Source organism: Acanthopagrus latus, chromosome 7, assembly GCF_904848185.1.
Source record: "Acanthopagrus latus isolate v.2019 chromosome 7, fAcaLat1.1, whole genome shotgun sequence".
In the NCBI taxonomy this organism is placed as follows: Eukaryota; Metazoa; Chordata; class Actinopteri; order Spariformes; family Sparidae; genus Acanthopagrus; species Acanthopagrus latus.
Window position 1 is genome coordinate 9,306,231 of NC_051045.1, and position 18,072 is coordinate 9,324,302.

Genomic DNA, 18,072 nt, shown 5'->3' on the forward strand with positions numbered 1-18,072 from the left:
CACAGGTTCCTAGTGCTTTCTGGTAACCATGGCACCCAATCAGGCGTGGCCTTGGGACTCATGGGGTGCTGAGCAAGCAGATGGCAGGTCCTCTGGTGCCACCACCCGCTGCCCTGCAGCCCAGCGGAGCCTGAAGGGTGTGTGTGTGTCTCCCTGGATTAACTTTGCTAGATGGGGATTTAGGTCCCTGCAGCAGCCTGGGTCAGGATGTAGCCCAAACACACTGACTCACACACTCTTTCAGACACACCTAACTTAATACACAGTCCTGCTGTCCTGAGTTATCTTTTGACTAAATACTGTCACTCTTGTTTGTTTTGAGGTGTGACAAATCATATTCAGATGTGGAAAAAAGCAAAATGTCATTAGCCTGTCATTGATCTTCATTCAGTTTTTCATTAAATATGACTTAAGTAAACACACATACTGTCAAACCCTGTAATTACATCACAACCTGTAAAACATATATTAATTGTTACTTATCTATAAAAAAGATGATCATTATTTCCTCATACTAGAAACTGAGACAAAGGATCAAAGTTCTCAGTTTTCTATGGTGGTTGGGAACAAACCTGCATCAGCTGCTGTTTGAGCTTCTGGATCTCTGAGATGTTGAGCTCGCTGAGCAGGTCGTCCACGAGGCTGGGCACAGGACTGAACAGCTCTTCCTTCTTGGGTGTGGAGACGCAGTTGTCGTAGTTGATGGCATTGGCCAGCTTGGTGAAGTCGTTCTCGTATCCATGCAGAGCCTCGTCGTTGTTGGGTTCGGTGGCGGCATCGTCGCTGAACTTGAGGCCATCCAGAGAGATGCTTAGAGGGCTGAGCGGAGAAGGTGAGAACGGTGTGTCATTTGGTGTTATTCACAGTGTACACCGAGGCCCTCAGCACCATGTTTGTGTTCCTTTTACCTGTGATACAGAGTGTCTCCGATGTTCATGTAGTGGGACAGCTCTTTCCTCAGGGAAGCCTTCAGCTCACGCTCAGTCTTGATGGTCTCCAGGGCCTCGCTTAGCTGACGCTCGGCGATCTCTTTCAGTCGGATGGCGTCTTCCAGCTGGCTGTTGAGGAACTGGGTGTCCTCCTCCAGACGACGGATCTCATGCTTCAAACCCTCAAACTCCACCTGGACGAGAGAGGAGAGGGAGTCAGAGAAATAAATGCAAGGCTACGAAACAGAAATGAGCTGGATGGTTCATGTGTGGCAAACCAGCTGGATCAAAAAGAATTACATTATGCAAGATAATGTTAATAGACAGAACATATCCATTTCATTTCCCTTTCTAATTACGTTTCAGTTAATTGGATTTGGGAATCCTTTTTTTAAAGCAGCACCCGCTTTTGTTTGTCTCATGCCGTCTGTGCTGAGTGTAGAAAATATAATCCGAGATGACAAGCGCCAATGAGCAGAATTAACAGCTCAAGCATAAAAGCCAGCATCGAATGGAAATACTCGATTTCGAAATTCAGCTGTGTTGTGTTCGCAGATGTGCAAAGGGGACTTTGTTTCTTTTGAAACGTTTTCTTCCATGAAGTGTCAGAATCTCTGATCTGAAGAATGAAAGCATCAACAGAGTCTCATTTCTATAATCAGCCGGCAGCTCGAGGCATTTGGAAAAGCAAATTCAGCTGCTCATCTCCTGGCTGTATCAGGGGACGTCTTCATTATCGCAATTAAATCTGAATATTAAAGTGCTCAGGCTTCTTTTGGCAGTCTGATCGGTACAAGATGGAGAAAGACTGAGGGCCGATGTGTGGGAGGACTGATGCTGTAAGACAGTGTGCGGTACATGTGTGTTGAAAACAATACTTGGCCTGAAGCTTCCACCGTTTTCAAGCCAAACTAAGAATACTGCATGTGGATAACGAGCAGAGAAAGCAAGTACACCGAGAGGGAGATGTTCTGCTTTTATTCTCTTCATACCTGACATGATTCAAACTTCCTCACCTGGCTCTGTTTGAGTGCGGAGACCTGCTTCTGCAGCGAGATGTTCTCCTCCTCCAGCTCGGTGTAGTCCTGCAGCAGGCGAGCCTCGAGGAACTTGTACTCCTTGATGTCGTCACGCAGCTGATTCCTCTGGAGCTCCACCATCTGGCTGTTCTGTGGGGCCAAGCGAGGTAGACAAGAAGAGAAGCTGTCAGCGAGAGACGGCAATTGATTGGATATTGTTGCTTTAGTGTAACTGTTTGTGTCACGTTGGTTTTTTTAACACGCTAAATCTCACTAGATAAGGTGGGGGGGGGGGCTCCCATCTGGCTAATTTGTGTGTGTGTGGGTTAGGGTTAGGGGTTAGGGTTAGGGTTAGGAGGGAGGTGCCAGGTGTCTCTCCGGGCAGCAGGCCACAAGTGTGCCGGTCTGCCTGCTTGCCAGGTCTGATGGCACTAAGGAGACTGAAGCCTACTTACCTCTGTCATGGAAACGGGCATTCAATGGTAATGGGCTAATTTTCTAAAGGAGTTAGATTAGGCTTGGTTCTTTGTGCAGGAGGATACAGAGGTAAGAGGTTGTTGAAACCAGAAGTTGTGCAACAAAATGTCTGAAGCTTTGACCATTTTCAGTTGATACATGCTGATATTTTAGTGTTCCAGTAAAGGAATACGCTCCAACAGGTAATGCACAAAAAGATATTAATGTGTTGTCTAAGCAGTTGTTAAAAGCCAGTACAGCTGCAATGAATAGTGAGGATCTGCTGCTTCTCTTGGTCATTTATGATAGTAAATAAAGAGTCTTTGGGTTTAAGCTCGCTGGTTGGACAAAGGAAAAGACTTCACTCAACATTATGATGAGCATTTGTCCCATTGTTTTTGCCATTTTACTCTTAAAAAACTCGGATCAAGATGAATCAATCATGAAAATATCGTCAGCTGCAGCCCTACATGCTACCATAAGCATTTGGAATATACTAAAAGTGCAGCTGGTTCTCTAGTGCTGCTGCTGCTCAGGAAATACATCATTAATTATATAAAGGTTAGAGAGGTAAGACTCATTCCCATCCCCCCCACTTGTAGACAAACCGAGAGCCCTAAAGGATCTGAACAACTCTGCCAAGCCTTTACTACCTGCCCTGTTCCTGCCTCCATCCTCCTCTTTCAAGGATTATAAATCGTCCTTCCATCCCGGCTGACTGATTTGTTCCAAAAAACACAAGACCCCTGTGGGACATTGTAGGTGGTGGTAGGGGGGGGCAGCGGTTCATGGAGAAACAGATAAAAGCTCTGAGGTAAGGTGACACTCGCTGAGTGGGCCTCACTCTTTTTGAACCGAATCGACGAACATGCACATGCATGTAATGAGAGATAGAGAGGGGAAAGCGTTTGAAATAGATCTCTGCATTCAGCACTCTCTGCACTGACCTTGGATGCTCATGTGTGCAAGCGAACATGTACGTTTTCTAGCGTGTGGGTGCAGGTGGCTGTAGTGGGGATTGTTATCTCCTGAACAGGTGCAGAGTGAGCGTATATTTACATGTGTGAGACAGTAAGAGCAGTGTCTGCATCGACAGCGCGGTCAGGATTTGCATGAGTGCGGCTGTGGCTCGCGTACGCGTGCGTGATGCGCGTCTGTCCTCTCAGGAGAGCTGGCGGGGATAACCTTACACCAGAGGGACAATTAGCCTCCCAATCCCCTCGCCAGGTGGCCCCTTCCTCTCACGCCGACACACCGCGTGGCCGCACGTCACAATCCCTGCTCTCGGCTCATTCAGACGACCACAGGAAGTCAATCTCAGAGAGGCTTTCGCTCTGAGGAGCTGCCCTTGAGACTTAATATAGATCAGTGATATTACTTACTGAAACAGAGTGGGTAATATCCTGGTGGTGACAGGTATTTTGATGGTTGCAAACACATTTTAATAACCAGAAGATGATTTCAGGTAATTCCCCTGTAACACGCTATACATAACTGAGAATTACAAAGCTTGAAAGAAATTCACTGACAAAAAAAAATAATGTTGCCAACTCCCCGCTGATGAAGAGTACATGCTCCTTGTTTGCTCTGTGTAATTATTAATCACTATGTGCAGAGCTGACGTTTGAAGGCGCATTAATATTCATCGCGGTTTTTTGCGCATGTCTAATGAGCGTGGGTGTTTGCCGCGCGAAAAGCCCCGATGTTGCATTACTGCATAATGCATGAGCCCACGATACAGAGGAGTCCTGCCACTAAGCCTCGGCGGCGCCCCTGACTTCTGAGAGAGGACTGACTTCTAACAAAAATGTAAAAAGAAAGCTGGTCCCAGCTCCGGATGCTTTAGTTGTCAGCTTTGGAGTATCAACCGACGCAGAGACACTTCATAAATAAGTACAGCTTAATCATCGCATCGCTGGATTAATCTCTTGTTTTTAACTCAACAAAGCTGTGACAGCTGGTTGCTCAGGTCTTTTCCTGGCCGGGGTTACTCGTCTCAGCTGGAGGGTCAGTGCTGTTTGGTTCCTGTGAATACAGGCCACCACCGAACCTGATTAAGAACCTCCTCCAATCTGATCACAATGCATATTAAAGCTTTGACCTCTCAACTCTCAGCTTCCACATCCTCCGCTACTCCGAACCCCCCAGAGAGTGGGGCGGTGGTGGTGGGGGGGTTTACACTGCTGCCTGACAGAAGGTGATTTGAGTAAACTCACCGGTGTTTGCAGAGGCCATGAGCGCCCGTGCCTTAAAGTGTGAGTAACGGGAGTACACGGCTCCCCTGGGACTTCCTGTGGCTAATTGTGATCATGTGCGCGTGGCTGATTAGATAGCTGGGTGTGGGATGAAGGCCATCCACCAAAGGCCTGTGTGTGGTCAGGGATGACCCTCTGCTGCCTGCTGTCACTACAGGTGACGTCTGGGCAGCTGCTTGAATAAGCCCACACACCCACACACACAGACAAATGTGTCACTTCCATGCAAAGTGGGTGGCAGTAAAAAAAACCACCAAGCTGACTGTCTGGGTCATAGCCTGCTGCAAAATGTCTCAAGAGCACACTTCTCTGTTTCAACCTGGACTGTATGAACTCTCTCTCTTTCAGCTCTAAAGCTCTCTTTCCACCATTAAACTGCTTTTGACAGCATGGTGAGGCTCAGCCTACTTAAATCTCACTAAAGCTCTGAGTAATTTCTCAATGTGTTTGAGCTGCTATGACCTCTCCTTCTATGGGAAATAGCTCCATCACTTAGTAAGCCACGGTGGCAAAGTTTCAAGCTTAGCACCAGTGTAGATTAGGAATGTTTTAGTGCTTTGTTAAATGCCCCTGCTCCGTTCTTAATAACTCCAGAGAAGCCAGCTTGCATTTTTTTGCAAAATCCATATTTACTGGCTCCCCCGCCCCCGGCTTGGTTCCCTCGAAAGTGGTGCCCAGACTCCCCTGATGGCAGAAGGCTGTATTATTGATAAAACAGGACAGCGCAGTATAAATATAAATATATTTTTTTATCGTCTCTCTGCTTCTCTCTCTTGTACCCTCACTCCGCTGACCTCCATTTCACTCTCCATCCTGCTCACTTTGCACTTCAGTAAAATTGCACATGCACTAGATTTTCTTTCCTAAATTACTATTCCGACAAAGTGCCGAGTTCCCAGATGGTGCAACGCCAAGTGCAAGTCAATACTGCATTTCTTTTACCCCCTATCCTTGCTACTCTTTTCTCATACCGCTGACCTCCATTTTGCCATTTCACCAACAGCACAGCTCTCGTTTTTCCAACCCCCACCTCCGCTCTCTCCCCCGAGTGTGTCAGTGCGCTTTTAGAGGCCATGTATCAGTCACAGCTGATTTCCTTCATCATGCTGCATCTATCAGATAAAAACGCTGCGGACAAGGAAAGACATGTTGGTTTCTGCTCGTATGTCTCCTGTGATATTATGCTCAAGAGAGCGCATTTGGACTTCAGTCGGCTAACTTTGCATGTCCTGTAGGCTCTACTGCACGTCAAGGTCACGTCAGCCCGGGTTAGGTCTAGTTCCAACCAAGCCGAGCCCATCCCACGATTACCTTCCGGAGAGACAAGAGCTGAATCACAGATGCCGTATAGCTCATCACCCCCCAGTATAGCTTTAGACAGAGCAAAGGAATAATGAAGCTCAGGGGCCCGTTGCTTCTGTCAGAGTCGAGAATGTGGGTGAAAGCAGATCTGCTTTTATCCTCCTCTTTGCTGCCAGCAATTGTCATCCATTCTATTCAGCCTACCCAGACTCCATTACGAAGAGAAAACACAGTCAAGGTCGCACTTTTCAGAGAGACAATCAAAATCTAAAGAAAAAAACAAGTGAAAGGAACATTGCGTGGCTGATGGTACCCATCGTGTGACTGTCGGAAAGCCCACAGGGGGAATGTGTGCCCGTGTGCACTTAACAGTGAATTAGTGATTTTGAGGTCATTCTGATGAAAGTGGAGAAATGTGCACATGAGCACGTTCACACCCATTAGCCTAAGTGAATGTGTAGGCCTGTTTGTGTTGTTGATTTATTAGGATCCATTGATCGGGCGAGGAAAAGCTCTTTGGTGCTGCGAGCCGGGGGCTTAAATCAAGAGCGACACATTTTCAGAGAGACCTCAGAGATGGATACCAAAATGACAAACATTATCAGGGATCAATGGCAAATCTTCTAAATGTATTTTGGAGACACACCCCTTTCAAAGGCTAAAAATAGCCACCCATCTGTGAGACATGTGGCTCGTGAGACGGTAATCTGAAGTGGGAGCAAGATTAGGGTGCTGCTGCCAGATAACCCAGATAACATGTGGAGGCTTTAGAGCAGGTTGAGTGTCACTTGTCACTTTTCACACCTCTTCCACCCCCTGCTGTCCCAGTTGGTCTTTCTGTTTACAATTTATCAACCTTTTCTCTTTTTGAGAACCCCCCAGCTAGTACATGACAGCAGATCTGCCCTGGCATCAATGTGACAAGAAATAACAAGACAGTCGACATAAGATCCCTGTAGGAGTCTTATTATTAGCCTCACGTCAGATGATAATAACAGGGAACAAAGAGCAAACCTCCTTGGATCTTCTTACCACTCAACTCTGGCCTTTCAATAATAAAAAGGTACAGCGTCAGGACTGTCTTGACAACTGCAATTCTGCTTTCATGTCCATCTGCCACTGAAAACCTGAACTCTCGAACACCAATTCCTCCTGATTGCAGTAACAACAATGGCCTTCCTCTCGATGAGCTTAAATGTCTGCCCCTTGTCCGACCTTTTAAACTCATCCCGTCAATGCAGACACCTCCCTCGCTCGAACCCCCACTTCCCTGTCAGGTGTTTAATTCAGCCTATTGAAACAGCACTTAAATGAATGCCTGACGGCTCCATCCACTGTGTCAATGAGGTGGAAAAACCAATCATGTTTAACATTTGAATGGCCTCCACATTATGGCGACTGACAAAAAGCCCAATGCCATAATTTACGTGTCTGTTTGGGAAAAATGAGTCAGTGAATTATGTCAGGCGGACGGTGTGACAGCATCCTAAGTGATGCAAATGCAGAGACGAAAAACAGCAAGCGATCATGCGATGACGCTGAAGTGGAAACATTTTCTTTGCAGACAGACTGAAACACACTGATAATGTTTCTCAGCATTTTTATCTCTGCTTCATAATTAATAGGCAGGCAATGGGAATACCCCCCTTTCCGTGAGGATAATGGCAGCCATCACTGTGGGCACATTCCTCTCCAGAAATGAGATTAAATATAATGAAGTCATGCCTATTAGAGTGTGCCTCCTTACAATGCTACTGGCTCTTTGTGGAGGTTTAATCCTGTAGACGGCACCATAGCAGTGAAATATGTCTTATCGGCGCTCGGGGCCAACATTTTAGTCTTTGGCATGAGAGTCTGCCTGGGAGGTTTGGACGTGGCAGAAGGATCCAGCTGATGCTGTAACTAAACGGCTGTGAATGAACTGCGCTGTACAGAGACAAAAGCCATTTCACACTGAATGAAGCTTCCAGATCTATAGAATGGTTGAATGGTGACATTATCTACTGACTGGTTTGTGGATGACACATATTCAAATTACATTTTTTTTAAGCCTTTCACCATCATTTTAATCTTCTTAACATGGCAGTGGAACCTTTTAGATAGACAGGAGCAGGACAAAACTCGTTCTCGACCAAACACAAAAGGCAACAGTTACAGCTCAACTGTAGTTGCATTCCATGATGAAATTGAGTTATTCAATCACCCTGCTGACTCAATATGATTAGCTGTGCTGTCCTAGAAAAGCAGCGCCGTCCACCAGTGGTGCTTAATTTACTCTCATTGAGCCTCGACTCATTGAGTCTCCTTTTCCAACGGATTTTCCGCCACTTTCTCTTTCTCTTGTACCATTCTCGTCATCTCCTAGAGCCCCCCCTCGCTTATCCCCTGCCTGAGCTTTTGGGCTAATTTGAAACCCATGAGACAAAGGCCTCTTTCAGCCCTGTCAGTCTGGTCACAATGCCAGCCTCAGTGCCCAGGCTCCCTCTGTTTGCCTGCCACACACACCCCCGCAGAAGTACCATTAGAAGGGTGTCATTATCTCCCATACATGGGGCGATTTACACTCCAGCCCCTTTTATCTAGCCAATTAGAGCTGTCCGGGACCAACGTTGTGGCATGAGGGTGTTTATATTGGGAATGGTACCTGCAGAAAGGCCATCAGGCCAGCCACCAGTGCACCACCAGGCACGCTAATGCTGCAGGTCAGACATGGAGCCGACATCATTTCTTTCTCTATCAGATTTTATAATAAAGACATGAGAAGTAAATAGCCTCATTTCAAAAGGCATAATGTCTTTGTAGAAAGTAATCAGGTTGACACTTGAATGACTGCAGGCTGTTAAGTTTTATGCGGCAAACTCATGTTATGTTTAACAACATGGTGAGGCACATCTGGCTTCCATAATGCCCCAACTTATACCAACTTGGACGCAGATCTCAGCAGTAGCTGACCTAATTATAGTGGAATTTGGAGCTTTCCTCAAACTTAAGTCGTTGTGCAGGACAAGCCATTTTAAAGTCTTTTCCCCTAATCTCAGTAAGAAACGCCGCTGACATCTGTCTCAAGCAGTGACTCACAGAAAAAACGGCAAAGATTCCTGCTGCTGCCTGGCAAAGACTTTAAACTGGCTCAGGAAGGGAGCCCCTTTTTTACTTGCCCCTCTTCCAATTACACTGGAATTACCAGCGTGACCTGCAAAACAGTGGATCAGCGAAATCTGCTGTTCACAAACACGCAAAGATTTGGAACACCGATGAGTTTAACTACCGCATATTGAGAGATCATTATACAGAGGGGAGAGGATTGATAGACTAGAAATAAAAGAGATTTGCTGAAGGTCATACTAAATAACACTGATATGGTGCAATGACAACAAAATGGAGCTCCTTCCTGTTACAGCACCGATCTAGAGCTGCGGGCACCAAATAAATCAAGCTAATCTAGCAAAAGCAGTCAGTTCGTTCCCTCCTTTAAAAACCAGACTCCTCAAACAAGTTGCTACTTCATACCCCCCTTTTATCATTCCAGTCAGAGGCTCCCTCCTGTCAGACTCTGTTCATCTCTTTTCATCCCTTCATGTCTCCTTGTCTTTGTGTCAAAGGGGCCTCCTCAAAGCCCTCAGCCAACCTGTACTCTGCTGTTAATTCAGCCCCCTCATCACCAGCTCCATCACACAACATCACACATGCATGGCCATTGGCAAAGACAACACAACCCGCGCTCTGCGCCGCACGCACTTCACTCTTGTCTCTCCTAATGAGGTCAATTAGCTTTGACTGTATGTAAATGGAAGCAGTGAAGAGGTCAGACATTGTCCAAAGTGGGGCGCAGACAATAAAGGCCCTGCATTATGATGGAGGCTTAAGAGAGTCAAGTATGAAAATGTCTGTAGGAATGTGTAAAAGGGCGTGTTGAGGGTAAGTTTAGGGAAATGGTGGGTCATGTTTCAGCAAGACAGATTTCAGTTAACAGAGTACAGGTACAGGGCTTGTCTGCAGTTGATTTCTATAATTAGGAATGTGATTAATGCCACAGTTTGGGCAACAGGATGATCTTTAGTGACAAATTCAAAATATTAATTGATCAATTATTCATGTTGGCTCATGCCTTCCTTTATAACAGAGCATGTTTCCCATGGCCTCTGCGTTGTTCTTGGAACTACACCTAAGTAATCACAGCAGGGGTGGAGGACATCATGTTAAGCCTTGAAGGCAAGGTGTTGCTTTAATCTGCCTCGGTCTCTGGTTTTCTGTCATTACATTATGATTAGTCTTGTCTTAGCATGTCAGAAAACAAACCAGCCTGCAATCACACCCCTGAATAAAACAAGCTTTGGCAGTAATATTGAAAGACAGAGTTACATGATTGTAGGTGCAGTAATCACGCAGCGCTCCATCTCGCCAATCAGCCTCTGACAGGACAACTCGTCTAACACTTCATTTGAAATTCTTAATTTCTTCTCTGAACACAAAAAATGAAATTTCAAAGCAGGACATCCCAGTTTCCTGCAGGGCCCGACTACACTAACCCTTGATATTTATCAGTGATAGAAAAAACGTTCCTGCCGCTTCAGACAGATAAATAGAATCAGTCGAAAGCATCAACAAACACATCCGTTCATCTCAGTAGCTGCAGGCAAACAAGAGCAGACACAGGCCTCTGCTTCAACTCAGGAGTGAGTTCATTTGCAGAGTACTGACGCAGGGAGAGCGCAATAGTGTCTTCGAAAGAACAATGGTGCAGTGTGAGCTGACCCAACGATAACTCTGTCACCCCCCCAGCTCTCACCTCTCTCAGCTCCTGGGAGATGGTGTTCAGACGTTCGTTCTCAGACTGGGTGTTGGTGAGGATGTTGCGCGTCTGCCGGAGCTCGTTCTGCAGTTCCAGGACCCTCTGCTCGTAGTAGGCCTCCTTACAGGCCGACTCCTGGATAAGAGACTCCTCACGGCTCTCCCCATCCGCTGCCACCTTCCTGTGGTTGGAGTAGGCTTGTCCGAAGGCCTGGAGATAGAGCGAAACGAGCAAAGGGCTGTTGGTTATAACGTTAAAACATATGGGAGGATTTGTTATTAATTCATTGTTAATGCTATTTAAATGTAAATCAGGGGATGAAGCATTAACTGGCGAAAAAAAAAAAAAGAATATCTGGATTGTAACCCGACAAAAGTTTGAATTGTGATTTAGTGACATTAATCTCTACTACTGTGGTTCAGCCGGGGTCTCCCAAAATGCTGCTGTCGCCCCGTGGAGATAATCAGTTAGGCTCCATCTGGGCTGCATCATCCCAACTTCCCCCTTGTTCCCCCCCACATCTCTCCCTCCCCTTCCCCGCAGGACGCTGGCCTCCCCTCCTGCACGTGCTCGGCAGTGACTCCACAGATGGGGGAAAAAAACGAACGGGAAAAGTAGAGCAAATGGACTAGTGTCTGGGTGATCATGTGCAGCCTGTGTTCTAATGCTCTTAATATCTTAATACTAGATCATAGCAGCAGTGCAGAAAGGTCACAAGATATTATTTGATTTTTACGGATTTCCGGAGGGGGATGAAGTTTATGAAGATTAAATAAGTGCGGAAGACATATCAGCTAAGGCTCTCCACCTTCTGTAGGGGGACATTCTCTGTTGAAAGACTGAGAACACTGCGGAATATAAAAGACTGTTGTGCTATTATTAGCGCTGCCTTAATTTTGACCTTAATTTGTTAATGGCCAGCCATTCAGCAAAATATGAACAGAATGACATTTAGAAAACGGACAGACAAAGAAAGAGAGACAGCAAGCTCTTGACTGCAGCAGAATCTAGGTTAAGTTATTCTCTTCCTTCTCAAAATAATCACCCCCGCTGATTACAGATTTCATTTCCAATCACGCAACCACCGGCGATGTGATGGAAACTCTGATTCTCATCTCGCCTCACAGCTCGAGCGCAGGCGGCCAGTAATCTGAAGTCACCTAAGGCACTGGATCTGACCCTGTTTGCAGCTGCAGTGCACTCTCTCTCTCCCCTCTCTGACCTGCTACTCCCTCACAACTGCACGTGACTCGCCGCTGCAGGATTTTCCCTGTTTGACTGCGTATTGTATTAATCCCAGTAATTCCTTCAGAGAAAGGAAAATTTGTATTAGTCGTACTGGCCTACTTGCAGGACTTACGCGAATATGTGAACGTATAAAAACTGGTTTATTGGGTCGCAGAAGTGCGTGACATCACGTCTCGTGCAGGGTGGCCAGGATATCTCTGGCATTCCAGGAGAGATGACAGTTCAAACCGAGTGATAGCGGCAGCGATCAACAGATACTCGCACACTGCGGCACAATATGCTTATTCCAGAAGCATCAGCGGTTTGAAATGATGCGAGCTCTGTTTTTGACATGAGGAACCTCACCCGCAGACTCTCTCTGGCCTCTTTACCAACAACTGCACACTGTCAACTGCCTGATCGTGCTAATGTGCTGAAGAATGTACTTTTCTCTTGTAGAGCATTTTCAAACTAGTTACAGTTTATCAAACACCGGCTGATTAAACACACTGGAGCTGAAACCAGCTGATTAACTGATTAGTCATGCAATAGAAAATTAATTGGAAAGTAATCTCTCTAAAAAGGCAGAACGCAGAATCTTTAGGCCAAGAGCAAGATTTGGGAATCGGAGACGTTCTGGTTTCTGTTTAAAGTGCATTTGTAGTCCAAGAAGTATTGACCAATTTCTTGCCACGAGCTGTCTCTCAACTCCAACTCTATTGTTGTGTCTCAAGCCACTAACACGACTGTATACAATGACCAGAGCACAAAGAGGAACTCTTGGCCTGGAAATCCATTATCCAGATTTCCGCTTGCTACGATGGAGGCAACAAAGTACTGGCCAAACTGTTATCAGTCGATAGCTGATGGGTTCTGAGATTGATCAAAAACTATTCTGATTGACAGTTCCTGCCCTACAACGCATATAGACTGGGCCACCTACACCACAACTACACAGGACATCTATATCAATATACACACATTGTCTTGATATAAGTGAAAAGAACTAGTAATCATGACATCTCAGCTACAAGGAAGTGCTTACAGTGATCTTGTAACAAAGGTTTACATGGGTGTTTAAGGATCCAATGTTTCGGTGAGTAACCACTTGATGTCAGTCACTTTTAAAACAGAGTATTTTTTCCAATGGCTGCCCTCATACCTTCCCCACCACCTCCCTCCTCTCCAAAAATCACACCACCAATCAGTGGGAGATTTGATTAGAAAGTCATTACAAGAGATGGGATTAACCCAATCACAAACCAGGGGAATCCCATCATTATAATCTTCGTGCACGGTGGATATTGAAGCAACTCCAATCAATCCAATCTCAGAGGCCTGTCCTTCAAACATAAAAGCAGAGCCCCAAGCCAAACCACTGACCCAAGGCCTCTAATCTCAGCTCCCCAAGGGTGGGTTTAGGCTACTTTTAGGGGCGGGTAAATTGGGAAAGCACGCGACCAAGCCTATAATCCCATAGTGAGCGCCCATCCAATTTATAATTCATCTTTACTTTGCCATATGTTGCAGTTATTTTGCACTAGACATGTGAGCATGGATTATTAATCTCTTGTAAAGCTAATCAAAGGCAGGTCTTTAGTCATTAGCAAGCTGTCTGGACTGGATTTTACTCTCAGATTTTCCTTGCTGAATGCTATGGCTAACATTGTGAAGCCGCATAAGGAAAAGTCAATAAATCAAGAGACTTATCCCTTACAGAAATTGAATGCCTGATTCCAGATGAGTGCATACATTATGGGCTGAGGTTAGACACCCTGCTGGGCTGGTTACCAAGCATAGATCAAAGTCCATAATCACTGTGATCAAAAGCACCATGTGACTGAAGAGTTCATAAATTGAGACACTGGTCTTGGTTCTTTTTTTTTCTCTCTGCTGTCAGAATTATTTTCAGTACTTCCCCATAGATTGCTCACACCAGGAGAGAGCATCTGACTACCCTAGTCATAAGATTAGCACATGGAAACCTTAAGAGGTATAAATAAAGACGCTTGCATGGGTGCATGAGTGCATGAGTGCCTACTAATTTGAGGAAGGACGCCGCTGCCGTGCCTTCATTTGTTGTTTTAAGTGCAGCCAAAATAAAAAAAAACTGGTTTCTCTGGCAATGTGGTTTCTTTTACACCCAGGACGTTAAACTTATTCAGCTATCTGTGGGTTTATCTTTCAGCGACACAAATGTTGCTACGGCAGCAGGTTCCTTGACAGGAAACTCTTGGATAAAGACTGCTTGTGTGATTGTGCTCAAAACATGCTGGAACAGGGTGCAATCGTTGCTTGCTCCTCCGACCTGACCAAAGACACAGCCTTCAGGGGGTCCAGAAGTCCACTGATAAGGAGGTGAGACAAATCAGCACTCAACGGTTAATCGCACCGCTGTGCTCTGTGATCCCTGTCCGTTCAAGAGGGGAGATGCTAAACACTGTGTTCTGAAGGCTACATCCCTGCTGCTTATATGTTCAACTCCTTACATGGTCTTGAAAGAGAATATAGGTCACAGAGTTCACTTTGCTTTTTCCCCAAAATCCTCCTGCGCATGCTTCTCTGATCCGATGAGCTAAGAGCACAAGGGAGATGGGCTTTGGGTCTCTGACAAGTAACAAACAGATCAATACTGCCGGTCTCAAAGGCCCGTGGAGCTGAATCTAAAAATTCTATTTTCATCTCCTGTCCTGCTGGCAGAGAACAGGGGTTTTTTTGGCATGAGGTGTGCGAGTGGGTAAAGATGTATCCAGTGTTATGACAGTGTATCAGACAAGGTACACCAGTACACCAAGCCTGGAGTATTTCAATCAATACGAGTAAGTCCTCTTGAAAACCCCTTCCTTAAGACCCAAACCCAATTAGAAAACTCTTCAGATTTGGATCCCATCCTTCCATCTCTGGTCCATCTATAATAATCTCATTGTGAGTTTTCATTCAGCCCCCTGTGGTCTCAAAGCCTGGATCTAACGCAAAAGAAAAGCTTGCTGTATAAAGACCAAGGGGAGAGGCAGACAGAAATGGAAAATGGAAACGGGATAAGACAGATAGAAGAGCCAGACAGCTTCATTGTTGCCGAGCCAGATTTAAGCTGTGCCTTGCATTTGTGCAATCGGAATAGAAAACAAGTTATCCTTCTCAGTCGGTCGATACGTCCTCAAGATGAGGAAGAAGTGAAATAAATCCACAAACGGAGACACAGAGACATGAATTCCAGATCCTCAAAAACATGTCACGGAGTGGGAGCAGAAAGCAAGAGAAACAAACATAGAAAGATAAACATAAACCAGCAAAAGTCTGATCTAGTGAGAATATTTTCACATCGAAAATAAGTCACATCTGCATTATGTGAGGGGAAAGGCCCTTTTTTAAATCTGACAGGACAGAAACAGACACACTGATAGCTCCCCCTACCCAAACACTGATTCTGAGGCATAATGCTGACAAGATAATCTCCAGATGATGCTACACAGGGCAGGGCAGGGCATGCCTACTTTTTCAGCGCCAGACGGCATGACCTCGAAATGGAGAAATTCGACATGAGCATGCCTTTGGCAAGACTTGGACCGGAGTGGGCTGATGGTGAGCTGATATTTTTTTCCACTCTCCTCAGCAGCATTCTTGTGCTATGACAAAGACGGCCTGTGTCGAACGCTCAACAATATGTCATCTAGATCAGCTTAGTTACTCATACAGATGTTGAGGGCGCTGGGGTTGACCCTGGATGCCAGAGTGAGCAGTGCTTCCAACAAACACTGAAGGCTTATCATTGTCTCTCATTGTAGGCGACTGCGGAGGAAGAGAGGTGGAGCAGGAAGAAAAAAAAAAAACACTGAATGGATTCGCCTGCCTCGTGAGTCACAGCTCACGTGGAGTCGGAGTTTGCGATGATAAACAGATGCATGCTCCCTTTCTTCCTGTCCGTGTCCGTTCACAGGCCACTGCGCCGCCAGAGACTTTGCTTTGAATTGTGGGTCTATTCTATATTTAGCTGTCCACCATCAACTGTTCATAATACAGATCTCTTAGGGAGTGAGGTTAAAAAGCGTCTGGCGACCTAGCAACGCTTGAGCAAGCACTGCATGTTGAACCACTATTCAACACTAAAAAGCCTCAGCACACTATACTTCATTTATTTCTTTAAGACACAGTACCTCACTGCATTATTTTTGTGTCAACAGACAGTAGAACACGTTGCCATGAGGCATGCAAACCAGCAAACCATGTCACGTGGCAGCGTATGCTTGTTTTCTTTAACCCAATTTACCGAGACCACTGTTGCTGATTAGCGCATGTTATGGGAAAGCCAATGACACTTGCTTCAATGAGTAACAGAGGAGCAAATTATTAACCTCAGACGTTACTATTCAGTGGGAACGGCAAAGGGGAAGACAGAGATTTGCTTTCTCTCCCTGACAAATCTGCGGAGGTGATGATTAACTCTCTCGAATCATCCCGTTCTGACACTCTCTCAGCGCATCAGCGGCTCTAAATCTGGACATTTCGAGCTGGGGATTTCTATGTCAAAATTATAAGAAGAGTAACTTGAAAACATGCAGAAGAAACTGTCGTATTTAACAGTTAGAGGTGTTATATGTGCCAAACAGAACGAGAAAGGGGAGGGAAGAAAGAGGGTGAGAGAAACGTGTCTGAGGGAGGCAGAGATTTTAGCTGTTGCCTGGCATCCAGCCACATTGATTCACTGCACTGCACAGAGCCACCGGGCTGCGATTCACACACAGGCCTGGACAATTTCCCACATATACACACATTTCCAATTTTCCCGGCGTGCCCTGCAGTCAGCCATACTGCAGCACCTGGCACTCCGGCCGTGTTGAGGCCTGCTCTCCCTCCTGAGATAAAGAAGGAGGAGACGAGCCTTCAAAGCCTTGTAGGGGTTCCGGCAGCTTGTGTTGTCGACACATGCAGGGGGGATGCGCTGCACGCCAAAGGCGAGGAACACACTACAGAGACTATAAGAGTGCAGGGGTTAGAGAAACATACCGACATGCGAGTTCACGAGACGCAGATTTCCTGGAAAAGAAACGGTTTAGCCTCAAGTAGACTGGTTGAACGTTATACACTCGTCATGAGAGTAGAAAGGTGTGAACCTCTGAAAAACAACCACAAAGCTGTGCCAGGCTGTGAATCTCCTGAGTTGAAGGGCAGGAAGGAGAAAGAGAGAACGCCAGAGGGGACGCAGCAACTGGGAGAAGGTAGAAACTTAATGCATACAGATGTACACACACACACACACACACACACACTCTGAGGTCCCTGAGTGCGAGAGTTGTACTAATCAGACTCATGAGGCCCTTTACATGCCTCACTGATGAAGTCGTTCCTCAACCATAAAAAAATATCAGAATAGCCTAATTGGGCTTCAGGAGCTCAGTGATACAACATCTTACATCAGGGTGTAATGATTAAGCGCGAGCTGGCGCTTTCATCGCATCTGGCTGGGGAAAACTACACATCATATTTTATTCCGACTTCACGTGGGCCCCTAATCTGGAGACAGCATTAGAGATTCTGTGTGAAGTCAGTCTCTGGTCCGATCAAACCTCGTGTTCAGACGTGCTGCTAATCTATATTCATCATACGTCTCCAAAGACCGGAGCTCAGAGAAAATATATATCCTTCATTGTAGAATATCGTATTTAAGAGGTGAGGACCAGCAGAAGGAGGACAATTAAGCCCCACACTGCCATTACTTTGTCTGTGTCAGACTGAGGGCTCTATACTGTGAGGCAAAGGGACTGGCTACTGTGTTATTACAGGGTCAAAACAGTCATTATGGCCCTGGGCTGTGAGCTGAAGAACTCGGGTCTGAGCACAGCTTATTTAGCCTTCAGTGTATATAACATATAGAGTGAAGCTTTTTCTTATCTTTTGTCTCTAAGTATTGCAATAAGAACAGGCTTATTTTCACACCACTACAAAACAAACCATGCTCCATCATCAACATTTACAGACAAAGCAGATTTCGGCGGGGTTATGCGCTTCCTGAGAAGGTTTGTCTTAACTCCAGTTACTGTTTTTGTTTCTTTCCTGGCACAGTGAAAAAAAAAGTCTTGTTCCGTCTTGTGCAA

At 45.8% G+C, this 18,072-nt stretch overlaps 1 protein-coding gene across 2 annotated transcripts in view; it reads right to left on the reverse strand.

Annotated features, from left to right (window-relative positions):
- The window catches only part of LOC119022563 (protein bicaudal D homolog 2-like), a 43,759-nt gene that overhangs the window by 14,323 nt on the left and 11,364 nt on the right, over nucleotides 1–18,072 (reverse strand). For both annotated transcript variants that reach the window (XM_037103552.1, XM_037103551.1), the window contains exons 2-5: nucleotides 10,751–10,963; nucleotides 1,946–2,098; nucleotides 909–1,123; nucleotides 573–819 (exon numbers count right to left, since the gene is read on the reverse strand). In XM_037103552.1, the coding sequence (XP_036959447.1) occupies nucleotides 573–819; nucleotides 909–1,123; nucleotides 1,946–2,098; nucleotides 10,751–10,963 (828 nt within the window). The remainder of the gene's footprint in view (nucleotides 1–572; nucleotides 820–908; nucleotides 1,124–1,945; nucleotides 2,099–10,750; nucleotides 10,964–18,072) is intronic.